General features: G+C 40.9%; 1 protein-coding gene across 1 annotated transcript in view; it reads right to left on the bottom strand.

Annotated features, from left to right (window-relative positions):
- Nucleotides 1-20,663, bottom strand: part of tjp1a (tight junction protein 1a) — a 104,244-nt gene that overhangs the window by 67,096 nt on the left and 16,485 nt on the right. Inside the window, exon 2 of the mRNA XM_080489771.1 lies at nt 16,343-16,556. Within this exon, the coding sequence (XP_080345897.1) occupies nt 16,343-16,556 (214 nt within the window). The remainder of the gene's footprint in view (nt 1-16,342; nt 16,557-20,663) is intronic.

The raw sequence follows: 20,663 nt of genomic DNA on the forward strand, positions 1-20,663 counted from the left end.
GATTCGACACCACCTCACAAATATGAGCATACTTCCTGGGGAGTTCACATCTCCCCTCTCAGTTTCAACAACGGGAACAAGAACAAAACATCCGAGCACTGACTGGACAGTACAAACTGAAAGAGGAGTGAAGACTTGAGAAAAAGCTGAATGCTTCACTCCCCAAAATGTCCTGGGTTAATGCAATACATTCCCACTGATCTCTAAGTCATCAAAAGCACCCTATTCGCTCTTTTCTACCTTTGCTGGGGTTTTCCAGCTCCTTTGTCTGAAATTTGCCTTTTTAACAATTTTTTTTTTTTAATTTTTATTAATATGCTCACACATGAAAATATCAATTACAGCACTTCCCTGGTGCATAATCACACTTTTAATGCAAAGGACCCCCTTAACTTTAGTTTGGAGGTATATGAACATGTTAGTTTTTTTGCTTTGAATGGTTCAGCAAGTTACAAGTGACAAGAGAGTGATCAACAAACAAAATGCAGAACTGTATTCTGTTGTATTCATTTTCATAGATTCGTCCACCATCCAATTTCAGGTGGAAAGGCACTGGAGTCGATCAGATGAGTGAAGGCAGGATATAACCTGGACGTGTCATCAGTCCATCACAGGGCAAACACAGCGAGACAGACACACAGACACACACACGCACACACACACACATTAACACCTACGGGGTATTCCGAGTCTCCAGTTCACTTCAAACGCATGTTTTTGGACTATGTTAGGAAACCTGGAGAAAGTGCATACACAAACAGGGAGAACCTGCAAACTCGAAGCAGAAAGACTACATACCGATATTTTAATTGTAGTGCGTCGCTGCCACCTCCGTAATGAAATCCCTTCATTTCAAGAGGTCACGCTGACATTTGGGAGCGTTCAGATTTAACAAAACCAACTGTTGTTTGTTTCAATGCTTGAAAGAGGTCGTCATTATTCGCCAGCGGCCAGCGAATCACACACGATGTCAAAATCACTAGCAAATATGTGCTAATGGCACAAATGTGCACATGAATCTCTGCCCATCACTCTCTGACTGTCTCTCCCTTGTTTTAATTCTCTGATGCTCCACAGATCTGCCACTCTGCTTGGCAGTCAGATCCCCAGTGGGCCTTTCTGGAATGTCGATTTCAGTTAATTAAATTTTCTGGCATCTGCTTTGCCCATGAAGTCACAGAGAGAGCCACAACAGTGCAGGCATCTGTGGAAGAACTGTCACCGTCTTCACTATAAGTGGCACACACACACACACACACACACACACACACACACACACACACACACGTACGCGCACGCGCACACACACACACACACACACACACACACACACACACACACACACACACACACACACACACACACACACACACACACACACACACACACACACATGTTTGTTGAATTAAGATAATGCAGGAATTAAAAATAAAGGCGTCTCAAAATAACAGCTTTTCTTCTTTTATTTGACAGCCTGAAGCTGTTTGGCGAGAGCCTGAAACACATGCGAAATATGCAAGAGTTTAAAAAGACAGCTTGATGACAAGCAAAGTATTTCCTCCAATGGATTTATCGCCTTCTCCTAGTCAGAAAATGGAGACCAATGAGGAGGTCAGTGATTCCCTGACTTGCAGGGTTGAGATGGTTTAGTGGTGAAACTCTGCCCTCTGCAGGATTACAACTCTCACTGCCTGTTTTCTTTTCTCACTCAGGTTGAGAGAGAGAGCATCTTTTTATTTTTTTTAGAGTGTAGCAAAAACACCACCAGTGGCCACACAGGTGTACTGCACAGGAGCACAGTAACTCATTCATGTTGCAGTTTACTGCATCAAAGTCTTTTTAGAAATGCATATTCTGTTATGTAGGGGGACTTGCCATATTTCATACAGTCCATGTTTTGCATTAAAATAAATTATAAAAAGGAAAAAAAAAACAACCTAATAAATTAAAGCAATAACTCAAACCACTGTAAGCCTGCTTGAACACATAAATCTGAAAATTCTCAGTTAGATGTGATCTTTAACCCCAAAGGCCAGAGAGGTCAGTCTGAGTCTCTGCTGGGGAAGTCAATCAGAAAAGACTGCTGATTCATTTTCCTCAAAGGCACACACACATCACTCACACACACACTCCCAAAGGCCCTCTCCCACACACACACTTGTGTTTTCATCACAACAGAGGACATTTACAATGACTTTAGTCTGACTAACTGTAATTATTATAACACAACCACCTCAGTCACTGTTTGTTTTATGAAACTTTACCTCATCCTCTGATGAAGAAAAGTTTCAAGTTTTGATATTTCATTTTAATTTTCATCGCTAGATTGAAGTTGAACATGCAAGCAAATTTATGCCCCCAAAAATAGGAAATACTGTATACACATACCGTTCTGTTTTAAAATCCACTCATCTAAAAAACTTGAGGACATCGTGACGTTGCAATGGATCATGAGAAATGTTGTCTACACTGACTAATAACATTTATTATTGTTAAAAAGGGATCTTTTGCAACTCAAACAAAATGAAAGACTAAGTAATTTATCCCAACATGAAACCGCCTTCTTCACTCTTTCACTCTTTAATGTCCAGCAAGTAGTGGTCACAGACATTTAGAAAAACAATTGTCAATATTCTTTGACAGAACTATCCTGTCACTGCTGACATAATTTGATCATCCTAATTCTGAGAACAATAACTCCTTGACCATTAATGATCTAAGTAAGAAATCAAAAACTACCAAAGAACAGAGAAACGGCGTTTTGTGCACAAATACTAATCATCAAGGTCACTCCAAGTACTTCTGCAGTATCGATGGCCAGTTCACAAAAGATCACACATTTATTAACACATTTTACTCAAGAAAAAACGGGAGCAGCCCTGAATGGACTCAAGTTAAAAAAAAAAAACAAACAAAAAAAAAATAATTTTTAATCTTTTTAATTTATTCAGATTTTCTTTCCGGTTGAAAGGGAGATATACACTGTATACATGTACGCACATATGCACACACACTTCCTTGATCCTTCCACTGTGACTCTGGATGATCCTTTATACAGGCTGAAACTAAGCAGGCAGTTTTAATAATGTAAGAAGTTGAAAGTACACATAGTTGTGTTTAAATGTTGTGAGAAGAAGTAAAATGCCATCAGAAAAATTCCATTCTCTGATACAGATACTACAACCATCTACCTAAGTATAGTAAATTGAAAATACTCATTTATATGCCGTGGTTGAAAAACACGCAGTAATATTGAATAAGTGCCAAATATTGAAAGTTGAAGTTATATTTTGCAGTCACTCTAACTATTCTGAAGCAATAAAATAAAATTAATCCAATTATAAGACGGTAGCCGGAGACACATACATAATATTTCAAATATTGAGGTAAAAGTTGTTAATCCAACAGTCAATACACAGCAGCAGAGGAAATTGTGGCTTCGCTCTCTGTATCGCTGCTTCCTAAACTGAAGTTATGTAACTGTGTGAAAGGTCAGGACTGAGGACGGACATCTCAGATGAAGACAGAAAAGTATCAGATACCCTCCAGTGCAATAATCTGATCTGAGGTTGATGATCGAGTTGAGTATGAATTAAACACTATAAAAACTAACATAAAAACAACGATGTGGTCTTTCAGAAATTCAATTATCTGAGCTAAAGTAAGTCAAATGGTCAGTTTGTGGATCTCGGCCTGGTGCCAGTTACTCAGCAGCAACACAAACCACCTCAGCCTTGTTTAATGGACTTGGGCGGAGGGGCTATCAAAACTGTGAGCAGAGTACATCCCTCAGCAGGTAGCATCCTGAAATAGCAACCTTGATCCTAATGGTGCGCAGCACAGCCCCTGGCTACTGACGAATCCATCCTGAGAGCCCCGTTGTCCCCGAGCAAGCGGTCCTCCTGAGGCGCGCACACATGCGAAGACGGAAGCGGACACACGCGTGCCGTGACAGGCAGAAAGACACACGCCCACGTCCCCCCTGCGACCGTCGGCTCTGATTAATCCGTTTATTTCCTTTTGTGTTTTCCTTTTGAGAAATTGTATTGTCTCAGCTTACGCCTCTCTGCAGAGAGTCACCACAACGCCAGAGCACAGGCTGGCACCAGGCCTCCCCTCCAGGGGCGTCTCACTTGACAAAGTTTCACGTTTCTGGTGGTCAATTTAGTTGAGAGGGAAAATAAAAGTCAAACGTGAAATGAGAGCCCCTGGAGGTGCCTGCATGGTGGAAAAGGTTAGAGACACAGAGATCTTTCTGTGTAAATGTGGCACTGGGGGGACTGACATTGTTGAAAGGACAAAATATATACATGCAATAAAAAGTGAGCGGGACAGAGGAGACACTATGATCTGTACTTTTACTGATACGACAAAGTCATCAGATAAGTACGACAGAGAAATAGTCATATTCTTTAGGGGGAAAAAAAAAATGATTTCATGATTTATAGCCCACTAAAGACAGCTTATTTCAACAGAGAAATCTGTGCCACAAGATGGGAAACAGTGATATTTATATGCATTTGCTTTCATTGTGTTCGGTCATACTGACCAGACAATTTATGCTCTCTTCCTCCTCCTTTCATCCACAGAAAAACTTTTTATTGATTTCTGTTTGTGAGTGATTTTAATTCAGAGCTATCATTGGCAGAATAAATACTTTCCTTTTCTGTCCATCGGGAAACCCAAGAATGACCAAATTAAACAGCCTTTGTGGAAATAGCCTGCACTGACCTTCAGAAGTTTCATTGTGCTTTACCTCTTAAGTTTTAACCTCGATGACCCAAGACTGCAACCTGGATATAACTGGTGTTCCTCTATTCACCTAAGCCCCAGCCAAGTAATCTGCAAATTGTATTAGATTTTTAGGTAAAATAGAGTAAAGACAGCTGGAAATCTGCTTCGCAGCATGCTGAAAATGTAACATTTTGCAACTGTATGATAATCAAAATTTGATTGATATTAGGTAGTGACGACTACAGCATCTTATTAGTGGAGATACTAAACACATAAAATGACCCATAGGCAGCCCAAAGTGATATCACACCTTCACAAAATTCGAATAAAATGTTTTCCCTCATGATCAAACACTTGGAAATAAAGTCTCACACATTGTGTCATTATTTTCAACTTCACTTAAGAGAGGAAATAAAAACAAAACGCCCGCTTAAGGGAATGTACTCCATGTTTATGTTCCACGTCTTTTCTAAGAGTGAAAGGGCTGGACGCTATGGCCTCACCATAATGTTTACCTCTGAACCGATTGTATATTGACTCTCCATCACTGCCTGCAAAGGGACTGCAAGGTTCTAATCTGTGTTGGGGATCTTTAGGTGGTGTTTGCGTGTTCTCACGTGCATGGGTTCAGGTCCAGTGCCCCACAATCCCATAAGTTGGATATAGCACATAAAAAGATGGAGGATTGGATTGATTATCTTTGCATTGACATTGTGATGCTTTGATTCTATTATTTTACCCAACATATGAATTGTGGCATCAAAAATAGCTAATAAAGCTGTTTGACACCTTAATGCTTTAAAATTAAAATTGAATTAAATGAATATCTACAGATTACAGATAATTTTTCTGCAAACCTTGCATTCTCTCTCTTTGCCGATATGATAGATGTGCTGACCTAAAATATCCTGTCACCACAAAACCCAATAATCAGCTTGAGGTCGAGATAAGGTGAACATAAAAATGTAAGGATTCTTATAGTAATATCTTTTCCTTATCAAATAGTCCTTTTTGTGGCAAAAAACAAGTTATTTGTTGAAAGAAGCATCAGTAGACGTGCACGTTTCCGTCTTCTTCAAACCATCTGATTCACACAAATATGTATAAATATGAGAGGACTGCATGCTATTAGTAGTTTTTCACTTCTCTCAGCATAAAAAAAACCCTGCGTATTCACATTATGTTAACCTGTGTGCATTATCACCATAACCTCCCACCACCGGGGTGGGGGGGTAAGTAATTGTGTTGCCATGGAAACAGAGGAAGGGCCCTAAACTCTGAGCAGCTGAGGATCCATCCCGTCTCATTTGGCGAGTCCGCCGCTGCTGCAGCCACGTGGTAAGATGAAGGTTTGAGTCATAAATTAACCCAATCATCTCTTTTCATAATCCAACTCGTCTCATGCAGGAGTCATCGACCGCATGCTCGCAGCTGACACAGCGCAGGGATCCTGTCACAGCACACAAATCAAAATACAAACCTGCTCCAGAATAAGTGGAATTGCAGTGCTATTTAGTGAGATTCAACTCGAGACTACAAGGTGTTGTAATTGCTTTTAAGTGTGATGAATTATTCAGAGCAAAACATTTCAACTCGGAGACCAGAAATGGAGCTTGAATAGCACTGGGACCCGAACAGGGAAGGATGTGAAAGCAAAGCTAAAATTACATCAAAGAAGCCGAGCGACTGAAGGTCACCGAGGAAACGCTGTCAGTCATCAAGGCCGTTAAATATCTAATTAGAGAATTACATGTTGCTGTGACAAAATGAAAGCTTAGCTGGCACCTTGAGGAGTGTGCTGAAACAAAAGTAAAACGGGATGCAGCACGTGCCGCCGCGCCCGCCCTCCGCTCCGCTCGTGTGACGTGATCGATACATGAATTCCTCTGCTCAATTAAGTAAACACTGCAGGGCCAACCTGGTGCTTACTATTATTCATTCGCTATTGACCGCTACTTTCACGCGGTTGTGAGCAAACATTTGTATTAATATGCTGTAAACAAAGAGTGCGACAGTGGGAACAATAGGTCATCTTTAACCAGCTGTAGCTCATCTAATCAATACTGTAAGGCAGCGAAGGGGCGGAGCTGGTGAGAACGAGGTCACATGAGCAAAACAAAGCCAACGTGTCAATCTCCTCATCTCCTTCTCATCTTGTTACTGTACTCCTCTCGTCTTCCTCTCCTCCTAACCATCTGCACCGTCCGGTAACTCCTCCTTTCTGTCCTCCTCCATCTTCTTCTGTCCCTATTTAAGAAACGCTGACCCACAGACTCCCTAATGCGGCCAATCAATATCACACAGAGGACAGCGGACTGCCGGTCATACTAATATGAAGACACACTTCCTGGGATGTATGTGGGCAGGCTTCCCTTTTGGCCACTTCTTTCAAAGATCGCACACTGACTGCATGCACATACATACACACCCTGCGAACCGAGAGTGATTGATTCATTTAATTTAATGTGAATGGTTCCATATGACCCTGTAGTTAAATAAGGCCCATCTCACTTTCATGCTGCTGCTGTGGATGTCATAGATCATCGCTTCATCTATCTATAGAACCAACATTGATCCTGCCTGCCCTTGCTGCCTGACATTACAGATGCATAGTGCCATAGGATGAGCGAACATGAGGGGCAGGGAGCGTGTCACTATGCGGAGGGCTTCATGTCTTTAAAAAGCTAATGAATCACTGCGATCAAAATGAAAGCCGTAGGGGACCGGAGAGCTGCGGCCTATAGATCTGCTGCTGGTTAATGGTGAATGCAGTTAACAAGAGGATTCACTTAATATCCCAGATGTCCGGCAAGCTCTCTCATTCGAGTGAAAGCAGCACTAAGATAATACAAACTGCCATGCCAGCAAGAGTTTTGTTCAGTATCAAAAGTAGAAACACTAATTGAACAGCAGAATAGCTAAGGGTAGAGAAATGTGAATTAAGACTCTTCTTAATGATGCCATAATGAGTGCACAGCGGCTTAATAATGAGCACAGTCAGTCAATACAGTACTCAGATGAAAGTGGCTGTGTCATTTTAAAATCATATTTAGTGGAACAGAGAGATATTCAGTTAAACGTTCAGAAAATTACATCCATACTGTACTTTACATCTCCCGAAGTGCAATAATAGTAATGGCATGAACAGTGCTGAGGGGTCTGTATTACAGTGGGGTACTAAGGTTTATTCCCACAGTCCAAAAAGATGCATTTGAGATTAATTGGTGAACCTAAAATTGCCTCTTTGTGTGAATGTGAGTGTGACTGTCTACCTGTTTGGTTGTATCCTGTGATAGAATGGAGACCTGTCCAGGGTGTACCCGCTATTTACCATAGTCAGCTGGGATCGGCTCCAGTGCCCCGCGACCCTGAACAGAATGAAGCTGGATAGAGGATGGATGGATGGTCTTGGCTTTTTGTTGTGACACAATTTGTTTTGCAGCCAACCTGTAACACGGTGAAGTGAGACCATAATATTATACTTCATAATAAACCACCCCTGTCCTTGTGGTGAGTAAAGATATCAATCTTTCAAATGTTGCTCTTTATTGTAGTTCAACAGGCAAGGAAAATATTGATGACTTCTTTTCAATTTCATAGACATGCAGATAAATAACCTCCCTTGGTACAATTATGTATCTTCTTCTTACGTTAATGTTGTGTACAGCACTGCCATTAAAATGATTATTATGTCAATACCAAAGCAGTCATTTATAACAATATTCGACTGCCTTTGGATTTATAGTCCCTCTGCCAACAATAACAGTATCAATACTGCCCCTAGAGGCAGGTGAAGAAAGAGCAAAACCGTGGTCACACTGACTTTCTGTCCAGTTCTCTCCTTATTCCATCATATATGCGCAGGTTGTGCATGCAGACAGTCAGTCTGACCATGTGTGTCTATGAGCACTTTGCAAAACCAGTAATGCAACTGTGGTTTCGACAATTTGTTCCATAAAGACCAGCAAAAGGCGACCACGCACACACACACACACACACACACACACATACACTGGTTGCAAGAATATTTTCAGGGGCCTGTTGCGGCTCGGGGAAGATGAACGACTCGAATGTGGAATGTAATTTCGTGTAGTTGTGCCTTGAGAACAAGGGACAAGCGGAGTGAGTTATAAGGTGTTCGCGGAGCCTCCTGTCTATCCATTGAAAATATATTCATCTAATCGAAACATCCTGCACCCTGCTGTCAAACCATTCTCTCATCCCTCATGTTGGCCACCCGTGTCATAACCTCCACTCCTCCCTCACACTCATCACTCTGTTCTGTAATCCCTCTTTTCCACTCTCTCTCTGTCAGTCGCAGTTTTGAGTGTTTGCAACCTCTGGTCTGTGGACACCAGCCCAGCCGAAAAATGAGTCTGCTTCAACACATGATGATCTATATTCAATAACCGACAGTGTTTCAGCTCGACAATCAAAAGGTTTGAACTTTGAATACGAATCAGGTGATTCTCTGAAACTCTGTTGAAATGAAAAGATTTTAGAAAACCTGTGGCTAATTTAGATCTAATTTATATATACAAGGCGCAGCATCACACTGCGCATTCTGCCACAAGAAATCTGAGCGCTTGCATCCATCTCCCGCTTTTGACCTTCTTAAGGTTACAGGAGGCTCGAGTCAATCCCGGCTGACATTGGGCGAAAGCCCTGCTACCCCCTGGAAACCGATTGCCAGTTTATCACTGGGCGAGCACACAGTCATCGCAGACATAAAGCCATAAAGCTACACGTTCACCACCACCATATTATTGCATTGAGAGAGGAAGACTGTAAACAAGCAGAAAGAAAAATGCAAACTCCAAACAGAAATGATGTGTCTGGAATCAAGCCACTCACACGGTAAAAACACACTTAATATTGAATTTAATTATTACCACCCTTACAAGTAGGTAACACCGTTTGATCGCCTATTATACAAAACATTGCATAGTACAGTGTTGTAAGAGTTCAACTTCACAGGAACAATGGTTTGTCGGTTTGCGAAAGTATCAGGTTCACAGCAAAATGGCAAAATCAGGCAACCAGGAGGGAAAACTGCGAGGACACATTCATGTGATTTAATGGAAGTATTGTATCTACAGACTATTTTTTATCCTGTAATCTCTATTGAAGAATCCATTAAAGTAGTTCTTTCTTTCTTTCTTTCTTTCTTTCTTTCTTTCTTTCTTTCTTTCTTTCTTTCTTTCTTTCTTTCTTTCTTTCTAATAAAGTTAGCTTTATTGATGATTACGCAGCATAGTACTAGGCAGGTGTGTTTATCATGTGCATTATTTTTGGCTCTTTGGTGGTTGGGTGTATGCTATGGAACCCCTGAGTGCCCATGGAGAAAGAAAAATAACTCGTGGGAACGAGATAATAAGTCGTTACCTCAAGTTAATAACGCGAGAGAACGAGATCATTTAATTTGTGGCCACAAGATAGTAACTTGTTCCCTCAGGTTATTAATTTGACGTAACGACTTATCAACTTGTTCCCACGCGTTTAGATTTTTTTCTCCAATGTCACCTCCATCTCTGTCTTATTTGCTGTGGTGGAGACATAAACCATGAGAATCAGAGACACGTAAAAAACCCATCTTGGTACAAAAAGAGAGGATGTAAATCTCAGCAGCTCCAAAATCTGCCCCGTCGAATCATGTATCCCGCTCTTTACTATAAATGAATGAGCTTGGGGCATATTTTCAAAATTATTAACTTGAGGTAACGACTTATTATCTCACTCCCACGTGTTATTACTTTACTTTCTCTATGGCCACTCAGGGGCTCCGTTGAATGGGAGGATTTGGGGCGGAGAAAAAGCAAGCCAAGTGATGACTTTGTTGCCTTGAAATCAAAGGTAACTTATTTTTCAGTCAGAATGATTATTAGCATTTACAGCTCGGACTGTGACACGTCAGGAGTTGTGATGCAAATGATAAGCCTTTGCTTTGCATAATGATTTGATATGAGAACCTTGAAAAGGGCCGACCTCGACATCAGAAAAAAAAAAAATCCTAAAAATGTTTCCAAAATTAAAGCATACCCGTATCAATCCTCTCTGTACTTTTTTAAAGCGTCTAGTTAAAAAAGACCTGCTCCAAATCATCAGACCTCTAAACTCCCAGGATTCTCTTTACCTTATCCAGGAGAGCCTTTTTATATACTGTACACGCTAGTGTTTAATGAGTGTATATGCTGTTAGAATAAATTTTAATCTTCAATGAGACAAAGTGCATTTTTAAATAATGGGGGCTACTGCAAATCAAATGTAATCAATAAATCCATACAATCCCTGCGTTCCTAATAGAATATTTATAGAGCATAACGGGCGTACAGGAGCGTATGGTGATTTAGTCATAGTCACTCTGGCCTCATAGCAAGAATATCCCCAGTTTGAGTCCAGGGCTGTCTTTCTGTCTGGAGTTTGCATGTTCCTCTCAGGTGTGTGTGCATTTTTTTGGGTTCGCTTCCATACAGTATTTTAAGTCAAGTGGTAACTCTAAGGCCCTACTTACACGACTGAGAGCTGAAGCTGAAGAGAATGTTTATTTTTCCTCACCAAACTTACATTTCAAACATTTCTGTATCCTCTTGTTGTCTTTTGCAGACAGATTAAGTAGCCAGGTGGAGTCTCAGGGCAGCAGGGTCAATAGGGAATCAAACCCCAAGTCCAACAATGAGGCACAGCCTAATGGATCTCACCAAAACACATTGTACTTTCAGCTCAAGGACTCTGCATATCAGGTCACACTCACAGCAACACACATGCCTGTACACATCTATCACTGGCAGTGCAGTAAGGAATCAATCCTCTCCTCCACAGTGAAGTAGACATTGGCAGCTGCTTTGCATTAGAAGACAAATACAGACACTTTTGGTCTGTATTGAATAAATAATGGCTAAAATCCCAGGCGAGTTTGCCCAGTTTAACAACAGACTTTACAGCTTCTCCTCTGTATAGCCTTCACAGAGTTGTTGTTTTTCTCATCACACGAAAATAGCTGCGAGTGAAAGAAAGAAAACACTGCATTATGAAGTAGATCATTTCTTCCATCTATTATTCATGCTTAAACTTACACTCATAGAAGTCCTGTGATGGTCCGCAGCCGGGCGAGAGCATGGAAACGACTGTATTTGTGTAACATGCTCTCAGCATATGAGACTGATACATGAACAGAGAAATGTACACCAAGGTCTTTTTTTAGTCTCCGTTCCTTTATATTTGATGGGAATAGAGAAATGTAATTGAGAATCTATACTCAAGAGTCAGATGTGAACTCTGAACCTGGCCGAATATGTTTTATAAGCTCTGACATTCACTGTTAGGATCTAATGTTTTGGCTGCAATAGAGAAATGCTGGGCAGAGAGAAAAGGGAGTTTTACTTCATTTCTCCGGTTCTCTTGAGGCTGCGTTTGAACACTATTCCTGCTGATGGATCGACTTTAAAGAAAAATCTGTGAAACGTCTCTTCCAGGCTGACTTTTTGTTCAACTCCAGATTTCCTTCAGTGAGGCCTGAAATAGTTCCTGCAGTCGTCTCATCACTGTACGTAACAGCTTCTGCTGACAGATCAGGAAACACGAGGCTCGTACCAGAAAAAAAATGACAGCCAACAAAAAAAAAAAAACAATCTTACCTTTTACATAAGACCAAACAATTACTGTACCCTAGACTGAACCCTTTATGGGGCCCTCATTTGAAACTGTTCACGTTTGAGAATTACGCCACCATCATTACATGTCATTCGTCTATAAAGAAATCTCTCGGAAAGTTTGAAACAGGCTAAAATCACTCATATTACACAATTTTTCAGCTCAAAAAACAAATCTTGCAATGAATGGATGTGTCACTGGATTCCTATAAAAACTTGCCGACACACTATTAAGTCCTACTACTTTAAAATATACTACTGAGGTGTATGTTTGAAAAGTAGCACACAGTGAATTTAGCTGGACAGGAAGGCTTGCAGAAGGTATCAACGATTCTCACTTACCCTATAAAGGGTTGAATTTGTTTCGAAACTGCATCGCTTGCAGGGTTGTTGTTTTTTTATCAACTCTATAACAAACAAGGCTCTTGTTGTTGGAGGTGAATGTTGGAGATGGTGCCCGCTGTTGAACTCCCAGCCCTTAATGGCTGCTGTTGTTCTTCTGACTGCTGTGTGGTTAATGGACTTAGGGGCTTATCATTAGTGACAAATGCACAAATACAGTGCACATTCATTAATTATGAACACCAGTTTTGTATGGTGTCAGCTCCACTGAATGGATGCTATAAACCGTTGGTTTCATAGTAAATGTAGCAGTAGTAGTGCCACTTCCACTGTCCGACTGACTGAGTAGGTTATTAATATTATCATTAGAAATAAAAAAGGGTGGAATGTTTGGCACAAATATCAAATTAACATTTTGTACAGTCAGCATCATGATTCATCTAATCTTTTATTTTTTTAGTTAGCTTGTATCTATTTTGCTTTCCCTCATTTTCCCCTTTCAAAACAATATATGGTAAAACAATATAACAAGACCAAAAAGACAACGTATCATTGAGACAAAAAGCGTTTTTTATACAAAGTGTGCTGCGCTGCCAAGCTTTGACTTTTAGTCTGGACATAATTGGCTGTGAAATCCATATTGATTTACTGTGATTCTGGACAGTTAGTTGATAAGAATGATTTTCTCTTCTACAGAATATTACCGCAAACGGGTCTAAAAACACAGTAATTTAAATATACTGTAAAATAAGCAAAAATAATACATTTAAAAAAAACATGCTTTCGAGGGTAATTGGAGACTTGAAATCGCTTGTTGGTGTGAGTTTGACTGTCTTTCTGTGTGTGTGTTCACCCCGTGACGGACAGGCGACCTGACGAGTCCATCCTGCCTTCACTCATCATCAGCTCGGAACAACTCTAACGACAACTACACAGATAGTTCACCCCACTTCCTGTGTGACCTCAAGTAGACTGTTCAAGCTTGCTTCTGCGATAGTTGAAATTCTAGTCCCATCTGACATACCTCCCCCCAAAAAAATCACGCGACTTACTCAGTTACAATACTAATAAGTGTAATTACTTGACTGCAGAGTGGGTCATTCTCTGTTCACCTGTGTCTTGACATCTTTATTCATATAAGATGTGTTGGGATCTCACAAGGTTGGCTCATTTCTAAGAAAAGACAACCTTCAAGGTCATGACGTGGAGTCTGACTCAGGAATGTGCCTGAGCATCTCACTGCAGGGGGTCCTGCAGACATTTACTGCCCCCATGCACTCAGCCAGTCACCGACTGGTTGGGACCCCCAGGATTTGACACCTTCGAGTCCCCCCCCACCTTATCAAAAGCCTTTGGAGAGATCCCCCTTTCTTCTTTTCTCCTGCTATTGGAGGAGGTAAGAGCTGCTGGCAGCAGCTCATCCAGCGTTAGCTCATCCTGCTAACACCAGAGACCCGCAACCAAAGTTGAAGTTGCTCGTCAACTCGGTGGCCATGCTGAAAGATACAGTTTCAATTTTGGTGTAAAACGATGACAAGTAGAGATTTCCCTCTCTAAATCTCACTGCTCTATTTTTGTCCCCTGAAACAGCTGAACAATGCATTTGCCACTCGACACGCTGTGTGGTGCCAAGACTGCTACGAGATTTAGTTTTTGCCGATGACATAACAGAAAAGTCACATCTAAGTTTCATTCACCATCTGTCTCTACCGCTCCAGTACAACCCACCTCTGCTCTTAGTTCAACCAATGTCTGCAAGGTTGGAGAAAAAAAAAAAAAAAAAAAAACTGATCCGATTTAGGTCAGACGGCTCACTGCCAAGTATTAATCAGCAGAGCACTCAAGGTTGTTTTAAAAATCTATGAGATATTTTCTCCCCTGTCATAAAATTAGAAACTGACAGGAAACTTCATGCTGGCAGTCAATCACACACGCTGGTGTGTGCATGTGCATGCGTGTGTGTGTGTGCATGTGTGCTTGCCTCATCATTCAGGTTAGCGAGGCTGTGCTTTGTCATCTCAAAACCTGGGCTGTCACCTCCACCCTCACAACTTCCTCCGTCCACCATCCACCCTCCTTCACATCAATAATAGATTCATTTGTACGAACTGCGAATGTTGCCTCCCCCAAATGTAATCTGAACGAGGCCCCGGCAGGCTGGCTCGTGTGTGTGTGTGTGTGTGTGTGTGGGGGGGGGGGGGGGGGGGGGGGGGGGGGGGGGCACCACCAGGCCTGTCTCAATTAAGCCCGTCTAATACACTGAACACCCACATGGGACCCACACCCTTAAACACACACACGTACACAATGTGGACTGTCAACATGAGGAGGAAAGGCGGGGGTGGATGAGGAAACATCGCACTGTGAACAATTATTAAAGGAGACATCTACAGAGGGTGAAGACATAAAGAAAGTGAGAGACAGACACATGTTCACTCATTCTGAGCAGGAGGGAGAGAGAGAGAGAGAGTGAGAGAAAGAGATTTATTTGTGAGTCCACTGTGGTTCCATGTCACAAAAAAAACAAAAAAAAAACCAGCCTTACCAAGCATGCATTAGTAGCAGGTTGGCATGCTTTTACATCATAAAACCGTTGGTTGCTTTTCCAAATACCAAACTGCTCACATTACTCAAACGCATACGCATGCGCAAACAAACGCACTTAGGCGAGCACACACGTGCATGAGCGCGCGGAGACACACACACACACACACACACACACGCACACACACACACACACACACACACACACACACACACACACACACACACACACACACACACACACACACACAGTACATATGAGTTGACTAGTGGAGCGAGTGGGCCAAGGCAGTTCTCAGCTCAATGGACAATCCCAGAGTTAGGAAGGGTTTTTAGGTCCAAGCAGCTTACCCAATCATTTATCAGATTAATACTTTTCATGAGAATAAACCAGTCATAGAGAGAGAGAGAGAGAGAGAGAGAGAGAGAGAGAGAGAGAGAGGCGTATTGAATGTGTTAAAGTCTGCTCATCTGAAAACCAAAGAAATATTGCATAACCAATATTTTTACGTGTGTGTTCGTGTGTTTGTGTGCATGTGCATGTGTTAGTACTGTTGCTTGGGTAAATGTTAAATCTGATGAAACCATTAGGGTTGAGAAACATAATTTGGACATGCAGGACATGTTGCAACCGTAATTTAATAAATGCAATCACAGTTTATAGTCGATACGAGAATGCAGATTGGTATAATAATATTGACTTTCACACAAATGCATAATTGAAAGAAATATGAAAATGTTGCTTGCAGAGATGTTATTATATGTATTGTATGTATATATACTAAATGTACCCCTGATGAATTACTGTCTTTGGAAGTCTTTCTATTTCTATATCAATAAAGCAAAGTAATGAGAAAAAAAAAAATAGTTGTCATTTTTAGGTAGATTTTTTTTCAAACTTTTGGTTTCACATATTTGAATAATTTTCTAACTATTTTGTCAAACCAAATATCATTGCATCATTTGAGTGTTTGGTAAAAACCAAAATATCTAAAGACTTTTCATCATTTAAAATGATAAGAATTTGCAGCGCACACAGTCCTTTATGTCGTGCTGTGTTAGTCGAGGCTTACATTGGAGTCCAGCAGATCGATGCTGTCCAGGCTCTTGCTGCGGTGAATGCGGCCTTTGATGCGACGCAGGGAGGGTTTGCCCTGGCTCATGGGTAAGGAGAGGGTGGAGGTGGCAGCCATTGCCATAGCGCCGGCGCCACCGGTAGCACCTATAGGCCCGTCTGAACACCCGGGAGCACCTGATGGGGACGTATCTCCATCCTGGGGGGTTACCCTGCAACAGAAGGACAATCAAATAGTGGCGTCAACAACAATAAGAACCACGATGATAACAAGTCACAACGACATGAGATGGTTCAGTGACGGCAGGTAACACAGCTGACATCAAGATCATGCCCTTATTGAGAGCAATGACAGTGGATGAACTCATTATCAGTTTCCATAAACAGAAATATCAAGTTTCTTTGTATAAATTATGCTGTGTTTCTCTCGCTCCTCACCAATCCATTACAGAATCCAACATTACTACAGGGAGCAGACAATATTCAAGGTTGTTAAAACTGCATTAATTAGTATGAATAAAATATACACAATTGGTCTGTTTTGATTTAGTCTCACTGCTTATTCAGCTCTGATAAACACAATGTGTGATTCCCAGCATCAAACAGCAGGAAGGGAGTTATCTGGGGAATATATAGAAGCATTTAACTGCTAAAGACAAACATACCTCCTTTGAGAGCTGCTCAACATAAAAACATAAAGTTAGTAGACTCACAGTCACTTCAGCTAAAATGGCTTTCCTACTTTGAAGGTCTTGATGATTTAGTGATATCTAATTTTGAAGATGTCAGTGACTCCCTGACTAAGCGTGCATGAGAACCGACGGTATAGTCACAAAAGTCCACAAACTCTAGAGAGACAGGGGAACTGAGGTGTTTTCTTTTCAACCATACGTGTGTTTCAGAAAAAAAAAAAATAAATCGTGGATGGAGCTGAGACTTCTGTGCATTTCTTAACATCTTGAAAGTTTTAGATGTTTGCATTGCTTGTGGGCTCAACAACCTGATGTAACCACTTAAAAAAGAAAAAAAAGAAAAAAGAAGAAGATGGCACAGTATCCCAACAAAGACGATTTCTCCCAAGAACAATCCACATTACATACGGCGCTTGCAGGCACTGCTGCATATCTGAAGGAAAACATGAAGATACCCTGAGGAAGAAAGTGACATAACTTTCCTCTTGCTTGTTTTTACTTTTTAAAGGACAATCTCTCCTGTTGGCTGTAGTGGCATCCAGGCAAGTGTAAATAATTGGGCTGAATGTCAGTGGGTAGCCTGCAGATGGAGACTAGGTATGGAGCATCCACTTGTCTTCTATTATCAAGCCGCTATGAAGCTGCTTTGCCTCTTACATGAATGGCTGCAGACAGAAGGGATTGCCGAAGTCATCTAAGGTGAGGCGCAGGGAAAGACTCATCGTGATTCCAACAAATTTCACAATAAGCAAAATGCAAATGGGTCTTACAGTTTCTTGAGGAGAACTGCAATATGTATGTTACATGTGTCATAATGGATGTTGAATCATCTTACTAAAGATATGCCACTACAGGGACCTCGGTCTTCAACAACTTGCTAATTATCTATGTTTTTGGACATATTGCGTTCCCCCTTTAACATGCTTAAAAATGATTCAACGTTGTCAGCCATCAGACAGCAACATTAATCTTTGGACCTTGGTTGTGGCCCGGGGAAAGCCGGGCTCCGCTTTGCATTCACATTTCATGCCTTAGAAAGAGGAGATGGACTATTTGTTGTCCCGCTGATGCATCATAATGACAAGTCGTCAATCAAAGCCCTGTACCAAAGTATTAGAGGGTGTTGATGGTACATGACAGTCTTATGGGAAAAAAATAAACCTACTGACAGCCTGTCAATCTTTCTCTCTGCTCTGTGGATCACATGCAACGGTTGCCATAGACTGACATTTATAGCCAGACTTTTATTTCCGTCATGACAAGTTAAAAAAAAAAAAAAAAAAAAACATCAAAAGATGTAAAACACTACATGTACACAACCCCTTCAAAGCTCTTTTGAACAAAGCCTGATCCTGGGCAATTGTAGATATACTACTTTTATTACACACCCGTTCATATTCAGATAGTTAAAATCAAGATTTTAATTAATTAATTAATTAATTAATTTGGACCTGCTCAAGAAAACCAAAATAAGTTAAACTGTGTAATTCTTATTTTGCAGGAATCTATTTTTAGAGCTAAGCTGGAATGACTTCAAACAATGTTGGAAACTTCCAAATTACTGCACTTCAGGGCCGGTCAGTTCTGAAACGAATGGTGACGTGCTCATGAATGGACTCGTTGTACGGGTACTGTGTCGGTGTCAACTTCTCACCTGTCGTCTCTGCCATCACAAGCACTGTTGACTGTTTTTCCAAAACATAATCATTGCAATTATTTTTCTCTGTGTTCGAAGGCTCTAATGTTTCCACTGTTGTTTACAGTACAATACAATAATGCTGACTACCTGTGGGTTGGGGTGCTTGTTCCAGTATTGTCACAGCATATACGGTAAGCACTTACCACCTGGAAATGGCCCTGAAGCTCTGTCAATACACGCTGCCTTTACTTTTAAGTGCCACAAACGGTATGGATTTCTATAATGCGCCTATTGATAGGAGCTTCAATAAAGAAATTTAAAAAACACAAAGAGTATATTAATATCTCAATGACTCAATGAAACTTGAAGGCAACACACTTCATTAATCTCAAAACAAACCGCATTTTAAAACATTTCTCACATCTCTTTTTGCAGCAACAACCTCGTTCTTACAAAAAGAAATATCTAAAGGGAAAATGTATCAAAAGCCTCGAGGTGTATGAGAGCAGCAATATCTTCTGTTAAGAGGAACATCCTTAAGAGCTTCTTTTGTATCTGCTTCCATTCATACCAACACTTTGAGTCAACACGTGATTTACCACCTGGTTGTTCTCATGAAAGAATTTGGCGCCAGATGAAGCGGTAGGCACTTTGCCCCGCTGGACTCTGGACCCTTAAGTAGGGCAAGAGAAGCAGCAGACTACAAGGACAGGTTTTTCTTAAACGTTCAAATGAAAAATAGGAATTACCTGCAAAAAGGTGCTTGGGGGTGTATCTAGTTCACAGTGTGTCCGAGGAAAACGTCACATTAATAGATAAATGTATGTTTTTGAGAAGCGCTGACACCAGCTTTATATTTCCCAGCTTTAAGACACTAACGCATGACAATTAAAACAATGGTGAAAATATGGTTTTATATTTCAGCAAGTTAACGCACAAGGAAAACATATAACATATAACATATAAAATATAACTGCCCCCTTTGTCAGACATCTACAACACCAGATGTCTGCAGGGCCAGAAGCATCACCTCTGCCAGTTCCCACCCGGGACACAACTGATTCTCACTGTTGCCCTCAGGGAAGAGGTACAGGTCCATCCAGATTCACAAACACTTTCTACCCGAGTGCAATACGAATACTAAACACTCAACAACTTTAAACATCGTGTTTAAGAATATATGTTCATTATATGCGGACTCTCAGTGTTCAGTGAAACATAATCGGTGCAATATGCTTTATACCTATTTGTTGTTGGCTGTCATGCTTATCTTTTTTCTTTAACACAAAGCCTATTTAGAGTTTTTATTGGCTCATATATATTTATAGTTCTTATCTGTGTATTTATAGATTAGATCTTTTTTGTCTTATTCTAGTTGTACCGTGCGCCACAAGAGTTGTCTTTTAACAAAAACTTGATTTTTGCTAATCCTGAATCATCAACACTTTTCCTCTGTCGATTATTGAGCATTGGCAGAGCTAAAAAGGAACCATGAATAAGTTTAAATGAAATTCATGTACAGACTCTCGGTAACAGTTCCAAATTGCAACAGTAAAATGAATTTGTGTCCTGTACCTGACGGAGGTTTAGTCAGAAAACAATCATATAGAGTGTAGAGAAGCCCAGTTTCTGTCTCTGTAATCCCGCCTCCACGAGGGGATTTCATTCACACATCCAACTGCAGCTTATGAAGCTTTGTGGATCGAACAATGAAGCTTCCCAGACTGAGGAAGGCTGAATCTGTCTGATGGTTTACAACCTGTGGCTCAGTCTGCTGATCTTTACCAGATAACATCTCTGATGAGAAACTAATGAATCAGGCTCAACAGTTTACAGTGTCACTGCTTCAGATTTCCTGCGAGTTACGAGCACAAGGGTGCGATTTGGTGGGAAGGGATTTCCCCCCAATATCTGGTCTGTGCATCCCTCCTTTCAGCTGAATACTTTTTACTATGTAGGGCCGTTAAATTGATCTCCCCTGGATAGTA

Source organism: Lipophrys pholis (assembly GCF_963383615.2).
Source record: "Lipophrys pholis genome assembly, chromosome: 2".
Taxonomy (NCBI): domain Eukaryota; kingdom Metazoa; phylum Chordata; class Actinopteri; order Blenniiformes; family Blenniidae; genus Lipophrys; species Lipophrys pholis.